Here is a 16,031-nt window from a genome sequence, read left to right as displayed (position 1 = left end):
CAACTGAGCAAGAAGATAAGTACATTAGAGTCTCTAGTTTGAGAAACAGACGCCTCACAGGTCCCCAACTGGCATCTTCATTAAATAGTACCCGCAAAACACCAGTGTCAACATCTACAGTGAAGAGGCGGCTGCGGGATTCTGGGCTTCAGGGCAGAGTGGCAAAGAAAAAGCCATATCTGAGACTGGCCAATAAAAGAAAAAGATTAAGATGGGCAAAAGAACATAGACATTGGACAGAGGAAGACTGGAAAAAAGTGTTGTGGACATATGAATCCAAGTTTGAGGTGTTTGGATCACAAAGAAGAACGTTTGTGAGACGCAGAACAAATGAAAAGATGCTGGAAGAATGCCTGACGCCATCTGTTAAGCATGGTGGAGGTAATATGATGGTCTGGGGTTGCTTTGGTGCTGGTAAGGTGGGAGATTTGTACAGGGTAAAAGGGATTCTGAATAAGGAAGGCTATCACTCCATTTTGCAACGCCATGCCATACCCAGTGGACAGCGCTTGATTGGAGCCAATTTCATCCTACAACAGGACAATGACCCTAAACACACCTCCAAATTGTGCAAGAACTATTTAGAGCAGAAGCAGGCAGCTGGTATTCTATCGGTAATGGAGTGGCCAGCGCAGTCACCAGATCTGAACCCCATTGAGCTGTTGTGGGAGCAGCTTGACCGTATGGTACGCAAGAAGTGCCCATCCAACCAATCCAACTTGTGGGAGCTGCTTCTGGAAGCGTTGGGTGCAATTTCTCCAGATTACCTCAACAAATTAACAGCTAGAATGCCAAAGGTCTGCAATGCTGTAATTGCTGCAAATGGAGGATTATTTGACGAAAGCAAAGTTTGATGTAAAAAAGATCTTATTTCAAATACAAATCATTATTTCTAACCTTGTCTATGTCTTGACTCCATTTTCTATTCATTTCACAACATATGGTGGTGAATAAGTGTGACTTTTCAGGAAAACACAAAATTGTTTGGGTGACCCCAAACTTTTGAACGGTAGTGTATATCTGTATATTTTATATATATTGTGATTTATAATAATATAGCCTAATTACAGCTGCAAGTGGGTCCAAGCAGATTGTAACATTTTTAGAGAAGAAGACCAGATGCTGATTACCATCAGATGACTTGAGAGATTAAAATAAAGAATTTTGACTCAAAGCCAAACCATTTTCGAGGGAAAACGTAAACTTGAGTGTTACAGCGCCACCTTGAGGCCAATGAGTGTCACTTTATGTGCCTGAGTGGTGCAATATTTGCAACCCACATGCCAATTTTGGTGAGTTTATGTTTTCGCGGAGAAAAAGAAGAATGAGAACAAAAACATCAGGGCTCCCATTAATAAATAAAGAACGTAAATGAATGATAAATGCTCTAGTTTTTTAGTTACCATAAACAGTGCCCAGCTTGTGACACCCTCGCGTATTCCCCACCCGCCCGGCGCAGCCCGTATCTATAATTGAACGTACACCCCCACAAGGGACGGAACCAAGAGTCAAGTTCAACCAATCAGTGTTGTCCGAGAGTGAAGGTGTCGCCGCCGATTGGCAGAAATATCAGCTACTATTTGGTAACACTTCCGCATCACCAGCTTTCAGACGCTTTTCATAAACTTTGGTGCTGTTGAGATTATTTTCTGGTTAAAGATTTGTTTTCAGTGTTTTGAGCAGTCTCGACTGCTGTAGTAAAGTGAGATGCAGACTATAAGGTGAGTAACTTGCTCCGTACATTCATGATAAATAATCCAGTTGTCTAAATAAATTATGTAGTTTTAGTTATAGGCTATTCAAGTGGTAATTTGACGCTAAACGTGCCTAATTTTAAACTGTATTAACAAATGAATTGCTCCATAATAGTTAATAAAAGTCTAAATCTTTGCCTTAGTTTAGATTAAACTATGATGTGTGGTTGCAGTAGGTGTGTTTTTTTTGTCATTGTTCATTTATGCCCATGTTGAGTCGGTTAAGTTAAGTCACGCTGATTTCCCAATATCTCAGAAATTTGTTCCGGACTCCCTGGTCCTCTGTCGAAAGGCTGGATGACAAAACTGTGGTCATTACTGGGGCCAACACTGGCATTGGCAAAGAGACAGCCATTGACCTGGCAAAGAGAGGTTGGTCTGAAATGTATAACTGCTGAAGTTGCGCCTCATGTTTAAGGTTGAAGGTAGTTGGGTTTTTTTTTTTTTTTTTTTTGGTGACTTCATGTATGACGTTATTTTCTGTACTTCTGCCAGAGAGTAATTATTCTCAATGGCTCACGAGAAATAAAATAGTTTACAACAACACCTTTTCATCTATTGTGATATACCCAAATGCACATACTAAGCTCCACAGAAGGTGAACTAGAAAATATGAAATCTGTGACTGCAACTAAAACACACTTTCTTTAGACTTTGGGGGGGGGGGAGATTAAAAATGCCTAAATCAAAACAAACCAAACAAATGAATAAAGTGAAATGCAATACACAATTCTATATGAATTTCCTTTTTAGGTATGCATTTACTGTCATAATTATAAGAAAAGACAAACGACAAATGATGAAAACGAGTAACTACATTACTAATTTGAGCTTCTTTGATTCCTTTTTTAAGCTGAACCTTTAAATAAACTAAGTCAATTATAGAGCTGTTTAATGTGAATATATGACATAAATATTTTATTTTATATTCCTTTTCCATATTTCTTTCTAAGATAAGTATTGGCCCCATTTCCTTATGTCCAGGTTGAAACTTTATGTCTGAATTTCCCTTTATTAAATAACTGTACACGTTTTGTCAAGAGGGGGTGCTCTTCGCCCAATTTACAAGCATGCTTGCATACCTACACAAAACTACACGCTATAAACTACATGTTTATACAGACGTTTGCTTATGCTTTTGTATTTCAATTCTGTTTTATTTTTCTATTTAGGAGCAAAGGTCATCATGGCGTGCCGAGACATGGAAAGAGGACAGGCCGCTGTGAAAGAAGTCATCGAAAGCTCAGGCAATGAAAATGTTGTTTACATGAAACTTGACTTGGCAGATAGCAAGTCAATAAGGGAATTCGCTGAAGCCATCAACAAAGGTGAAACCATTTGTTTCTTCTTTTTGAAAGCTGCACACATGAATGGACTTTAGAGTCGTACTGTTTTACTTCTTGATGTTCTTTTCTACAGACGAGCCGAAACTCAACATCCTCATCAACAATGCTGGTGTAATGGTTTGTCCTTATGGGAAAACAGCAGATGGCTTCGAGATGCAGATCGGTGTCAATCACTTGGGTAAATAAAACTGTGTAGTCTCTTGTGTAATGAGGATAGGAGTTAAAGATTTGTGAGTCGGGAACATTTGTTTCATATTTTGCACCCAGATTATTAGTAATATGGTGTCTAATTTAAAAATCTTTTTTAAATGAACCTCTTAATACTGATTTTATAAGCAGAGCTGATTGTAAAGCGGGAAATTGCCAATATCATTGGAAATGCACAAACTATGAGTCACAAATATATTACAGACAAATAACTTTTATATTCATTCAAATTCTGGATTTCAAGTACAAAAATGTGTCAACAAATTGTAATATATATTTGTGACTCATAGTCTGTGCATTTACAATGACAGTGACAATGATTTACCTCCATATATTGTATCAGAGGATAGTTACACTACATACAAATTTTTTTCTCGTGCTGAACTGACTTACTGTAGCTCCAAGGTTTGCGTTTAGTTTACGCACCCTTGTACCAGGCATGTCTCGAAGTGGAAGTTGTCAAGGCATTCAAAACCGTTTTACCTCCATGTAATGTCCACTGGGTGCCAGACGTTTTCCTCCCTGCAGTAGGGTGACTCGTCTAGATGTGATTGAATGCAACAGTACCTTTTTTTTTGTATCACTGTAACATTTTGGAAATGGTAGAAGCAAATAATATATCACTGATGTATTGATTCACAGAATTTCACACAGACTTCACCAAGATAACTTTAAAGTGGATTTTACTTTTCACGCTCACCTGTATACAGCCCTCTATTATACTCTTACTATTTAGCTGTAATATCCTTTTGCTGTTAATATTAATTGGTGTTGATTATTATTAAAACTTGTTGCGCTGATGTCTGATAAGGATAATAGTTCTTAGGTAACATCGAGTTTTATCACCCTGCCATCAGAACATTCGTCCCTGCCAAGGTTAATAGTTTTAAAGACAATAATACCTTTCCTGTCTTTAAATTTGGTCGCTAAAAATTCAAGTGGCTTGTTGTGGATGTGATTATTGATCTTTTTGATCAACATACAGACAATATGGATACTTTTTTTTTTTTTATATATATATAAGTCTCTCACACTGCCAGTCCGAGTGCTGTTGTTTTTTATTATTCTGTAGGTAGGAAAACATTGCAATTATAAGAAAGACTTGATATAACTGAGGAATTCTTATTAGAAATGGACATAACCTTTGCAACAAAAAATCCTAAACTTTGGTCCATCATTATATTTTTTTCCATGTTTCTTAATAAGCAGTCCTGTGGGCTTATACCTTAATGACAGTTTCCAGTGTTTTCACATCTCAATGACATAAGTGTACCTAATAAACTGAACCGAGTGTATATATCAACAACACACAGACAGCAAATGAAGCATAAGAGAACATTATATAACCTGCTACAAGTTTCAGTACATTTTGTCAAAAATATAATAATGACATGTTATCGTAATTGATTTTTTTTTTTTGTAATTGCTGTATAATTGTGGCGGGAATATTGAAGGTACACAACAGCTATGTCTATTGTAGATCATAAATGTGATTAAAATCCTTTTTGTCAGACGTTTGACATGTTTAGAGCATCTGTTTGATGTAGTGTAGATAAGTGGTTCTCAAAGTTTTTCATGTCAAGGACCCCTAAACTGACACGAATTGGACCATGAACCCCCATTTGAAAAGATTTTGTCCCAGGATCGCTAATCTGACCAAAATAATATGTTCTGTTACTTATGGATGGAAATATAGTGAAAATAAAGAATTCCCGTTTTTGCTGGGGACCCCCTGGAACCCCCTCAGGGACCCCTGGGGACCCCTCTTTTGGAACCACTAGTGTAGATTCTGGAGATAAAAGCCTTTTACCAGGTTTGGAATATTAAGCAGTCGTTATCAAGCTTCAAAAATCATTTTTCTTAAATATTACTCATGACGTGCGATACATTATCCTTATTCTGCTTTACTAAACTCTGAATTTGAATATGAGAAAAGGGCTGCAACTAAGAAGTTCATTGTTAATTAATCTGTCGATTTATTTTTTTTGATTACTTGTTTGGTCCATAAAATGGTGAAAAATGTTGATCAGTGTTTCAAAAAGCCCAAGATGACATCTTTTATTGTCTTGTCAACCCAAAGATATTAATTTTTCAGAAAGGAGTAAAGAAACTAGAAAATATTAATATTTTAGAAGCTGGAATCAGAGTTAAGTGACCTTTTTTTTTCCTAAATAATGAGTCAAACCGATTTAGTCGATTATCAAAATAGTTGCAGATTAATTTAATAGCTGACAACGAATCGTTGCAGGTCTATGTGAGAGTCATATTTCCTTGTTCTCCAGGTCACTTCCTGTTGACACATTTGTTGATTGACCTGATTAAGAGATCGGCACCAGCCAGGATTATCACAGTGTCTTCCATGGCTCATTCCTGGGGCTCCATCAATCTGGAGGACCTCAACAGCGAGAAGAGTTACAACAAGAACGGAGCCTACTCTCAGAGCAAGCTAGCCAATATCCTCTTCACCCGTTCATTGGCTAAGAGACTGGAAGGTGTGCATTATACCCTTATGTTTGTCATTTTAAGCATTTTAAGAGCATCCTGTATTTGATTTAAACAGAGGATGGTCAAATAATGTGGGAGAGTACTTATTCATATGCAGTTTCTTCATGTACGGTAGCAGTAATCAAGTATTGACTTGTCTTACAGGCACGGGTGTGACAACATATTCCCTCCACCCTGGAGTCGTCCAGACAGATTTGTGGCGTCATCTGAGTGGCTCTCAACAGGTTCTCATGAAGATCGCCAGTCCATTCACCAAAAACTCTGTCCAGGGAGCTCAGACGACCATTTACTGCGCTGTGGAACCGTCACTGGAGAAAGAGAGCGGTGGATACTACAGGTGCACTTTGTTTTTACATGCAGCTTATACATTTTATATCAACAGCAACTGATGCCATTGTGGAGGACTAGAAGATAACATGTAATAGCTTAATATGGTTTGAAACAGTGGAAAAATTTTTACAGCCTCTTATCACAGTTTAGGAGTTGTAACCAGCTGGCTCGAGGGAGATTTTTCCTTCTCTGAATAATGTTTAGAAGCCTGAAACTTAAAAAAATGTTGCGTTAATCATCTTGCAACCCTTAACCCCTTGGCTGTATGCCGACCCTAGATTAGGAACCAGTGGCCTAATTTACAATATAGCAACCAAACCATTTTGAAGAGGGGTACTTGTAAAATATTTATTGACGTATGGGCAATTCTTATATAACCATGAATTGCCTCATTTGAGCCTGTCACAGGCTGTGAAATAAATGCTTCAAGCCTTTGTTAGCAACCTAGCATACCAAAAAAAAGCAGGCACTGTTAATGTTAACAAATGAAAGACTGACAATAGTTGGCTTGTATGTTTACAAGACAGTTATTATTTACTGAATAGATTAAGCTCAAGTGGTCGCATGAAATAATCACTTCTCAGTCAAAATGGCACAAATCTTCTGATGGCATATAGACAGGAACTAAACCTTAAACTCATTGAGCTCTGAATCATTCACGACCACACTGAATGTATGAAAGAGCTGATTCATCTCGTTTTAAGTTGCTCACCTTATATGTCTTTGCTTACAGCGATTGTGCTCCTGCCAACTGCTCAGCAGCCGGTAAAGATGACGACGTGGCGCAGAAGTTGTGGGAGTTGAGCTGTCAGCTGCTGTCGATAACGTGGGAATGAGGCAACCTGGATTTAAAATAAAGTCTGTTGTGTTTTTCTACTAATTGATGCACTATGTCTTGTTTCACTAATACCAATGCCAAAAAAATTATATTCTTATCCTAAAATGATATTGTATGGATTTGCTTTACATACTAACATACTTGCATGCATACAGTATCCGCACAACATAGCATTATTTCTTAGTAAAAAAAAAATACTAAATACTGTATGGAATTAGTGCAAAGTTTACGATACCAAAAACCTGAATACTTTTCTATCCATTTTTTATAACTTTGTAGTGTTCAGACTACAGGGTTGTCTACATCTCTCAATGCCTTTTCTCTGCATGTATATTCTGACATTAAACACAATGTTACGTCCTTTTGTTTTGTTTTGTTTTTTTCTATCTATGTGATATAATAGTTTATGAGTTGTTACATAAATGCCTTTACCCATTTGGTTCTGTTATATTAACTTCCTGAAAAAGTCAATAAATCTTTCTGATTATGATTATTTTATTTTTATAGAACACTCTCACCCTTGTCTGACCTCTATCACCTTTTTAACAAAGGGTAATAAAGACAACCACAGTTTATAACTTTGATACCACTGTATCAATCTCTGTGTGACTGCAGTAGATTGATAACGGCAGTAAAACAAAGAGCCAGCCAGAGCAGTTATCTATCCCATAATTTCATTATGTTTACATAATTTCTGTCCCCATTCTCACGAAAGTGAGGTGTTTGGAACGCATTGAGGGAATTTCTTCAAATTTGGCACAAACGTCCACTTGGACTCAAGGATGACCTGATTAGAATTTGGTGGTAGGGCTGAATCATATAAAAAAATCAAATTGTGATTATTTTGACTGATTATTGCGATAAGATTTGCAATATCGGAGAGAATGATCATTGTTGATTGATTAATTGTTCAGCTCTATTTGGTGATCAAAGGTCAAGTCACTGTGATCGCCCATTTTTGGAAGAATTCATACACTAATTCATTTCACAGAAATGTCTAATAGGAAAAAATTATGAAGTGAATATTTTATATCCAAAAGGTCAACTTCACTGGGACATCATAATGTTCTGTAAAAGCACTTGAAGCTCTCAGTCAGTCTTTGCATAATGTGCCCAAAGATAACGTTGCACACATTGTTAGTTATAGTCATTATCGCTGCTTTGTTGAGAGTTTGTTTAAAGCGCATCTTTCAACATCTACTTTCATCTTAACGTATGTGATCAAAACATAAAGCTAATGGAACACTCTTTTTTAACATACAACACGTTTGTGTAGTATAAAGCATTGTGTGGTAAATTATTATTTTCAGATTAATAAAGTTGTGTGGTTAATTTAAAAAATGTTAACCATAAGAAGATCTTAAACTTGATTTCCTTGATCAATTGGTTGATTGTTATTTATGGCATAACTGTGATGAGCTTGAATGAAACAAGACCTAGAGCCGCCCCATTGTTTAACAACCTATTCATGTACCCATTAAACTTAGTCTAATCATTTCCAAGGCGCCATAAATGTGTGCACTGAAGTCCTTCATCACCATGGCTACGTATACAATAAATCATTAATATTTAATAAAGAAAAGAAGCTGGCTATAAGAATCAACAGCAGGTCCTGCAGTGATACCATCGCTGAGGGAAAAGGCAACGGTATGGATGTAAGGATGCACTGGTGCATGACAAAACTGGATTAATTACACAGTTTAAAGAATGCTAAACCCATTTATTTCTGCATGGGATGTTGCCTGGAAAAAAGAGTGATGTTGGCATGACGGAGCAGTAAAGATATTTGATTTTTCTTTCCCAACGATGTTCAGCCAGAATGGATGAAGACAGTATTGCAGTGGTAGGCATTGGATGCAATTTTCCAGGGGGTAAGCCATTTGAGTCTGAAAACTTGATTTTGTTGTGTTTTGTTTGTTTTTTCATGTTTGTTTTTCTATTCATTTTAACAAATTTGCCATTTACAGATTCTCTCTGTGTCTCACAATGTGCATTGAGATAAATGGACAATATCTCTGAATGTAGTTATAGAACACTGTATAACAAATACTACAAAAAAAGACAAACTGCATCATTTCAACATTATTAGTTAAGATCTAAAACTAACAGATTAAAGTGTGTTCACTTGAGACATACAACCTCCCCCAGGGTTGGTCAAATTAATCTCTGGTAATTCTAAAAAATGTCATTCCATAAAGTGATTTCTACCCTTTTCACTACAACTTTGTCTTGCCAATCAGGGGAGTCACGCACGCAATAATTTGTTTCTATCTGTCTATTTTATATATTTTCTTTATCTTTCCAAACAGGAGAAGGGATTAACAACTTCTGGAAAGTTCTGGTGGATGGGAGAAATTGTTCTGCGCCAATTCCCAAAGAAAGATTTGACTTAGTCAGCTGGTATGACCCTGATGACAACAAACCTGGTAAATCCCGCACAGCCAAGGCTGCTCTGATTGACGGGTATGGTTTAAACCTTATTATTAGACAGATTTTGATAGGCTTACTTACATATAGGCACATGTGTCCATTTCTTTGTAGTCCTTAGTGTTAGATTGTTTTCTTTAAACTGGATTTTTGAGACTTTGGAAAAGTCTTGTCTGTTGGTGTCAAATAATATAGATGGATAAAAATATTGATGTATCCTCTCACATTGCCTGTGTTCAACCAGCAACAGAAGTAAGCTGCTGTGATAAGCACATCTGATTTTCAAGACAATTAAAGTATTATATTAATTTAATTATTAATTACTTTATTATTATGATTATGAAAGTCTCCAAATTTGATGTAATGGTTTTGAATGCTTTCAGGTTCAATGAATTTGACCACAAGTTTTTCGGCATCAGTGACAGTGAAGTGGAACAAATGGACCCTCAACAAAAACAGCTCCTTCAGTGTGTCTACAGGGCTTTAGAGAATGCTGGAATTCCTATGGAGAAGGCCAGTGGGACCCGGACAGGAGTGTTTTTTGGTAAGTCAGTAAATATGTGTTGACTAGCAAGTACTTTCTGCTGGATCAAATTCTTACTTACAATTTAAACTTCCATCTGGGTTAAACTAATTTGAAATAACTAACTATCTGAATAACCTTTTTTATTATTCTTTTATTATAGGCATGATGAACAGAGACTATGAGACAAATGCTGCAAACGTGCACCCAAGGGTGATCAACCACTGGACTGGCACAGGGCTGGCCATGAGTATTGCAGCAAACAGAGTCTCCTACATTTTCAACTTCACTGGCCCCTCACTGTCCATTGACTGTGCCTGCTCATCATCTCTCGTGGCTCTTCATCTGGCCTGTCAATCAATTAAACAAGGTCTGTATAGTATGTCTAATTAAAGTCACTGACAGCATCCTGTGAAATAACTCTGATGTAAAACCATGCCCCACCATAGTGCTTTAAATTACATGTTAAAATGGCATTCAGAAAACTACTGTGTGAGATATAGAGATGTAAAATATGTTTTATCTTGTCAGGTGATTGTGACATGGCTGTTTGTGGAGGTGTCAACTGTATCCTAGAGCCAAGAGTGTTTGTTGCTCTCAGCAAGGCCATGATGATCTCACCTGAAGGGACCAGCAAACCTTTTTCCAACAGAGCAGATGGTTATGGTAGAGGGGAGGGCTGTGGCGTTGTTCTCCTGAAGCCTCTGAAAAAGGTTAGACTATGTGGAATAACAAAAGTTTCCCAATTTCACTTTTTAATTTTTATTAACATCGGACCAAATCAGATATTAGACCACTATGAATTAATAACTAATTGATTTACTAAAACGAAACTAATTGCTTCTGTTAAACATTAAACTGTTTGAACAGTACCCATTAACGTTTTATTAGTCAGCAACTTCATAGTTGTCGGTAGCCCTGTTTCTCTCCAGTGATGCTTTACAAGTCTAAATGTTGTTTTTTTTACATAATTTGGACTGGGACTAAATATCACAATTTTCAGTCCCAAGTCATTGACGCAAATTATACTCTCATTCTTGTTTAATTTTAGTCTTATTCTCACTTTACAGGCTATACAAGACCATGACCATATCTGGGGTATCATCAGCAAAACAGCAGTCAACCAAGATGGTCACTCAGTCACTCCAATCACCAAACCCTCCATGACACAACAAGAGGAGCTCCTGCGCAGAATCTACTCAGAGTCTGACCTCGCAAATGTCCAGTACATAGAGGCACATGGGACTGGAACCCCAGTTGGAGACTCAACAGAGGCGGGAAGCATCTCAAATGTCATTGCAAAAGCCAAACCTCCTGGTTCAGAGACACTGCGGATTGGCTCTGTGAAGGGCAACATTGGACATACAGAATCTGCAGCTGGAGTGGCCGGACTCATTAAGGTTCTCCTAATGATGAAGCATGAGACCATTGTTCCCTCAGTTTTCTACTCTCAAGATTCTGCTAGTGTAGATGCCAAAGCCCTGAACATTAAAGTTCCTATCCAAGCAGAAAAGTGGGAAGCCTCTGGTGTAAGAATTGCAGGAGTGAACAACTTTGGCTTTGGGGGTACAAATGCACATGCCATTGTCAAACAGCACATACAGTCACACAATGAGCGAAAGACTGATGGGAAACAGGCAAAGTATTTTGTCATGTCTGCAAATTCACCAAAATCTCTTACTCTGATGATGGAAGACACCCTTAAAGAACTAGAAACAGATGGCAATGTTAATCTAGATTCTCTGTTGTACACATCAGCTTGTAGGAGGAGCCATCTGAAACATAAATACAGAAAGGCCATTGTGGTTTCTTCTTTAGTCGATCTTAAAGAGAAGTTAAGTGCCACTGTAGCCAAAAAGATTAGCCCGTCCTACTCAGATCCAAGGTTAGTGTTTGTCTTTTGTGGAAATGGCGTCACTTACCATGGCATGTGCAAACAGCTACTTAAACACGAGCCTGTGTTCAGGGATAAGATCAAAGAGATTGCACAACTTTTCCAAAGACTGAGTACGCTCAATATCTTGGACACCCTTGAGAGTGAGTTTGAGGATAGTGACTTCAAAAACCCAGATGTTGTCCAACCACTCCTCTTTGCTATCCAAGTTGGCATTACCACCCTATTCAGACACTGGGGTGTCAAGCCTGATGCAATCCTTGGGCACTCTGTTGGGGAGGTTGCAGCTGCTCACTGTTCTGGCCTCTTGTCTCTTGAGGATGCAGTAAAAGTCGTCTATTTACGCAGCATTCTCCAGAGAAAAGTCACTGGGGGAAAGATGCTTGTGATCAGCAACATGGCTGTATCAGAGGTAACTGCTCTTCTCCATCGTTACTCTGGAAGAATTTGCCTTGCTGCTTTCAACAGCCCTCAGTCCTGCACCCTCTCAGGTGAGGCAGATGCAATTGAGAGCCTCCATAAGGAGCTAAGCACCTCAGCCAACAGTCAAAATCTGTTCGTTCGTGTACTGGATGTCTCTGCTGCTTATCACAGCCACATGATGGACCCAATTGTGCCAGAAATTAAGGAGACAATTGGCTCCTTGCAGGTGAATGGTCTTGACACAGAGTTGTTCTCAACAGTGACGGGCAAGGAAGTCCAGCAGGGTGATTTCTGCACAGGGGAATACTGGGCTAGAAACATTCGTGAGCCAGTAGCCTTTGAGCAGGCAGTGAGGTCAGCAACTAAAGGAAAGAAGAACACAGTCTTTGTGGAGATAGGGCCAAGACGGGCACTACAGAGAAATATCATGGAATCTCTGGGTGATGACACAGCTGTTCTTGCATCTGTGCAGCCAGAGAAAGATCATGAAACAATCATTTCTGTTGTTTCTAAGCTGTTTGAACTGGGTGTCCATGTAAATTGGAGCACCTTCTACATAGGATATGAGACAGTTCCAGTGCCTATTTTGAAATACCAGTTTGATTGCTCATACAGAGATGTCATCATTGGGGCAGCACAGAAAAGAACAGCAAGTAATCATCCTGTTCTCTGTCAGACAGGAAGCGAAAGCAACGTTTTCAGCTGTGATCTGAAGTCTGACTCATCTTTCTACTTGAAAGAGCACAAGCATAATGATATACCCATCATCCCTGGTGCCTTCTATGCTGAGTTGGGCTTAGCCGCATTCATGGCCAGTGGTAAACCAAAAGTACCGCTCAGCTCACTACAGCTCAGTGTCAGTTTTCACAGTCCATTTGTTTTAACCCAGAATTCCCCTGAAATGAAGGTGCAACTAGAACAAAAAGAGAAAGAAACTGGTTTCATGGTACTCTCAGCATCTGCATTGTATGCATCAGGCACAGTGGTTTCAAAGAAAGAGAGGCTGACTGAGGAGCAGTGCATTTCACTAAGCTCCATCTACAAAAGATGCAAATCTGTAGTTAGCTCTCAGGCGTTCTATGGGTATCTCTCTCAAGGAGGCTTTCAGTATGGAGATGTTTTCCAGAATAAGGGGGATGTGCATTATGGAGAAGATCTCAAGGAGGCTTTTGTAGTTGTCACAGTTCCAGAACAACTGCGGTCTCAGTTGCACGACTACTGTATTCATCCTGTTGTGCTAGATTTTCTGATGCAGCTTCTCCCAGTTACAGTGAAGCACATTTTTGCTGGTAGGCCAGGATTTCCTGCCAAAATAGGAAGTCTGACAGTGTTTGAACCCTTGCAAGATGAGATGATTATCTACCTTAGAGCAATTGATGTGGGCCTTGATCACATTGAGGTTTGTGGCTGTTTTGCAGATAAAGAAGGAAGAGTGTTGGTTGAGGTTAAGCATGTGATCATCAAGTACCTTGGCAGTCGCTCTCATGTGGTGGAAGAGTACTTCTACCACAATGCCTTTAGTGTCATCCCTGAAGGCCTCACATCGGCTCTTCCGCCTAAGGCCTTGGTCTTCTGTGACCATATAGGGATCTCTAAAGGCCTTCAGCAATATTTGGACGTGAAGTCTAGATATGTATCCTTCAAACATGCTAAATATATCTTGAGTCATGGGTTTCCCTCTCTCTTGGCAAATCTCAATATAACAGATATTGAGAAAAACTTTGATGAGGTCTTGTTTTTGTGGGGCAAAGAAAACCTCACTTCACTGGCAGCTGATGTTGTCCTGCAGCACTTGGCGAGCTGCTGTGAGATTTTCCGCCAAATAGTCCTTGAGCTAAAGCGAATTAGCTTCCCACACTCCATCCGGGCAGTCACCTACTGTTCATCTGACATCACTCTGGACCACATAAGTCCAGGTTTTGCTCTCGCTGGCATGACAAGATCATTTGCTGCAGAGATACCAGATCTTTCATTTCAGCTGATTGATATAAGCACAATCTCTGCTAGGGACATTGCAGCTCTGTCTGAGGTCCTAAGATCATGTCCTTGTAGCAAGTACCCAGAGTTGGTGGTAAAAGATGGGCTGATTCTGAAACCTTCCATTGTGCGCACTCCACCAGAAGCCATTGACAGTTCAGAGTGCAGTTTCACCTCTACAATATCTGAACCCTGTATCCTTCAGACCACCGACGCACATAAGATGACTCAACTGAGTGCCATCCACTTTGAGGAGGAGGCCCAGCCAATCGGTGATACAGCAGTTGAAATTCGGCCCACTAAGATATGTGTTCATTCATCTGATTACTTCCCTGTCAGTGCTTCGCATCTGAAATTTGGCCAGACACTGTACTGGAACAAACACTCATCACAGAACCACAAGCTACTGGCTCTTGATTTCAGTGGTACCATTACAGCCGTCGGAAAAGATGTCAGGAAATTGAAAGTGGGAGACCATGTTGCTTCCTGTTATCCTGTGGTGGCGGCCAGCAAGGTCAGAGTTCCAGAGGATGTATGCTACAGCACTAAGCGGTTCCCATTTCTTCGAAAAACACCCTGTGTTTCCTATTTTGTGCTAGCATGGGAGATCCTGCATCGAGCTTTGCCCAGAGCCAAACATAATCTAGGAATCATATCTTCTGTGCCTGATTCTGCTCTGTTGAAAGTCTTGGCAATCACTTCTTACAAGTCAGGTTGGAATGTCATTGTTGGCACACAGTGCAATGGCTCTTTTGTGGATGTCAATCAAATGGATGCATTTGTTGTGCTGCCTCCATTTAATGAATCTCTGATTCTTAAAATTTGCAACTTTCCAGGTGTCCAACATGTTGTCTTCATCTGCGAATCTCAGATGCAGTGTTCCCTTGCTCAGGGTGTGTTCCAAAGTATAAGGGAAAGTGTTCACGTGCAGATAATTCAGATGCCAGCCATTTTGCAAAAGGGATCCTTGAGTGCACAAAGGCCACGCATTTATCACTGGCTGAAGTCAATGAGCTTTAGCAGGAAATTTGGTCTTGAAAGCTTTACCTTTCAGAGTGTGAAATCTGAAAGCATCAAGAGCCTCAATTCAGAAAAATCCCAATCATACTTCAACTCAAAGAAACTGGGCGTTGTGGCTCTGGGAAAAGATGCCAAAACTATGCTGTCTGACATTCCAGTACTTCCAATAAAAAAGCTGCTTTTCCGAAAGCGAGCAGTGTACATAGTGGCGGGTGGTCTTTCTGGTCTGGGCTTCGAAACTGTCAAGTTCATTTCGCAAAGAGGGGGAGAGTACATCGTTATACTCTCCAGGAGCAAGCCTACACCAGATGTGCAGCAAGAGATACACAATGTGGAGAAACAGTGTGGAAACTGCATCACTACCATGGAGTGTGACATATCTGTGTCTGAGCATGTGCACAAGGTTATCAGTGTCATCGGCCAGAAATTCCCTGGTTGTCCAGTCAGAGGAGTGTTTCACAGTGCTGTCGTCTTGCATGATGGGCTAATTGAGACCCTTGACAGGTCGCTTTATGAGAAGGTTCTCAAACCAAAAGTAAATGGTGCACTGAATTTGCACAACGCAACACAGAACTGTCAGTTGGATTACTTTGTGTGTTACTCCTCCATCTCAGCTTTTCTTGGAAACGCATCACAAACAAACTACGCTGCCGCCAACACATTCCTCGACATGTTCTGTCAGTACAGGCGGAAACTCGGGCTGCCTGGACAGTCTATCAACTGGGAGCTCTAAACCTCGGCCTCCTCTTGAACAAGGAGCATTTCCAGCGGTTTCTGGAGGCAAAGG

At 39.6% G+C, this 16,031-nt stretch overlaps 2 protein-coding genes across 2 annotated transcripts; both read left to right on the top strand.

Annotated features, from left to right (window-relative positions):
* Window positions 1–1,567: 1,567 nt before the first annotated feature.
* Window positions 1,568–7,344, top strand: LOC119887132 (retinol dehydrogenase 12-like). The gene is made up of 7 exons (XM_038698056.1): window positions 1,568–1,721; window positions 2,011–2,126; window positions 2,927–3,082; window positions 3,174–3,278; window positions 5,590–5,799; window positions 5,957–6,149; window positions 6,876–7,344. The coding sequence occupies exons 1-7, from the start codon at window positions 1,708–1,710 to the stop codon at window positions 6,976–6,978; spliced, it is 897 nt and encodes a 298-aa protein (XP_038553984.1). The 5' UTR covers window positions 1,568–1,707; the 3' UTR covers window positions 6,979–7,344.
* Window positions 7,345–8,372: 1,028 nt separating this feature from the next.
* LOC119887130 (phenolphthiocerol/phthiocerol polyketide synthase subunit C-like) lies at window positions 8,373–16,024 on the top strand (the record flags this gene model as incomplete). Its single annotated transcript, XM_038698055.1, is given in 7 exon segments — window positions 8,373–8,851; window positions 9,290–9,443; window positions 9,791–9,951; window positions 10,094–10,300; window positions 10,462–10,643; window positions 11,001–15,966; window positions 15,969–16,024. Coding segments are annotated over 7 exon segments (5,778 nt in total), but the record flags the coding sequence as incomplete, so codon positions are not given.
* Window positions 16,025–16,031: the final 7 nt, after the last annotated feature.

The sequence above is a fragment of the Micropterus salmoides genome, unplaced genomic scaffold (assembly GCF_014851395.1).
Source record: "Micropterus salmoides isolate LMB-PRFRI ecotype aquatic unplaced genomic scaffold, ASM1485139v1 Ms_hic_scaffold_4020, whole genome shotgun sequence".
Lineage (NCBI taxonomy): Eukaryota > Metazoa > Chordata > Actinopteri > Centrarchiformes > Centrarchidae > Micropterus > Micropterus salmoides.
The sequence above is the reverse complement of the archived record's forward strand: the minus strand, read 5'-3'. Positions and strand labels throughout refer to the sequence as shown.

Coding starts and splice junctions, on each gene's coding strand:
- LOC119887132 (XM_038698056.1), top strand. Junction 2,127..2,926: donor CATTGACCTGGCAAAGAGAG/GTTGGTCTGAAA, acceptor TTTTCTATTTAG/GAGCAAAGGTCATCATGGCG. Junction 5,800..5,956: donor ATTGGCTAAGAGACTGGAAG/GTGTGCATTATA, acceptor CTTGTCTTACAG/GCACGGGTGTGACAACATAT.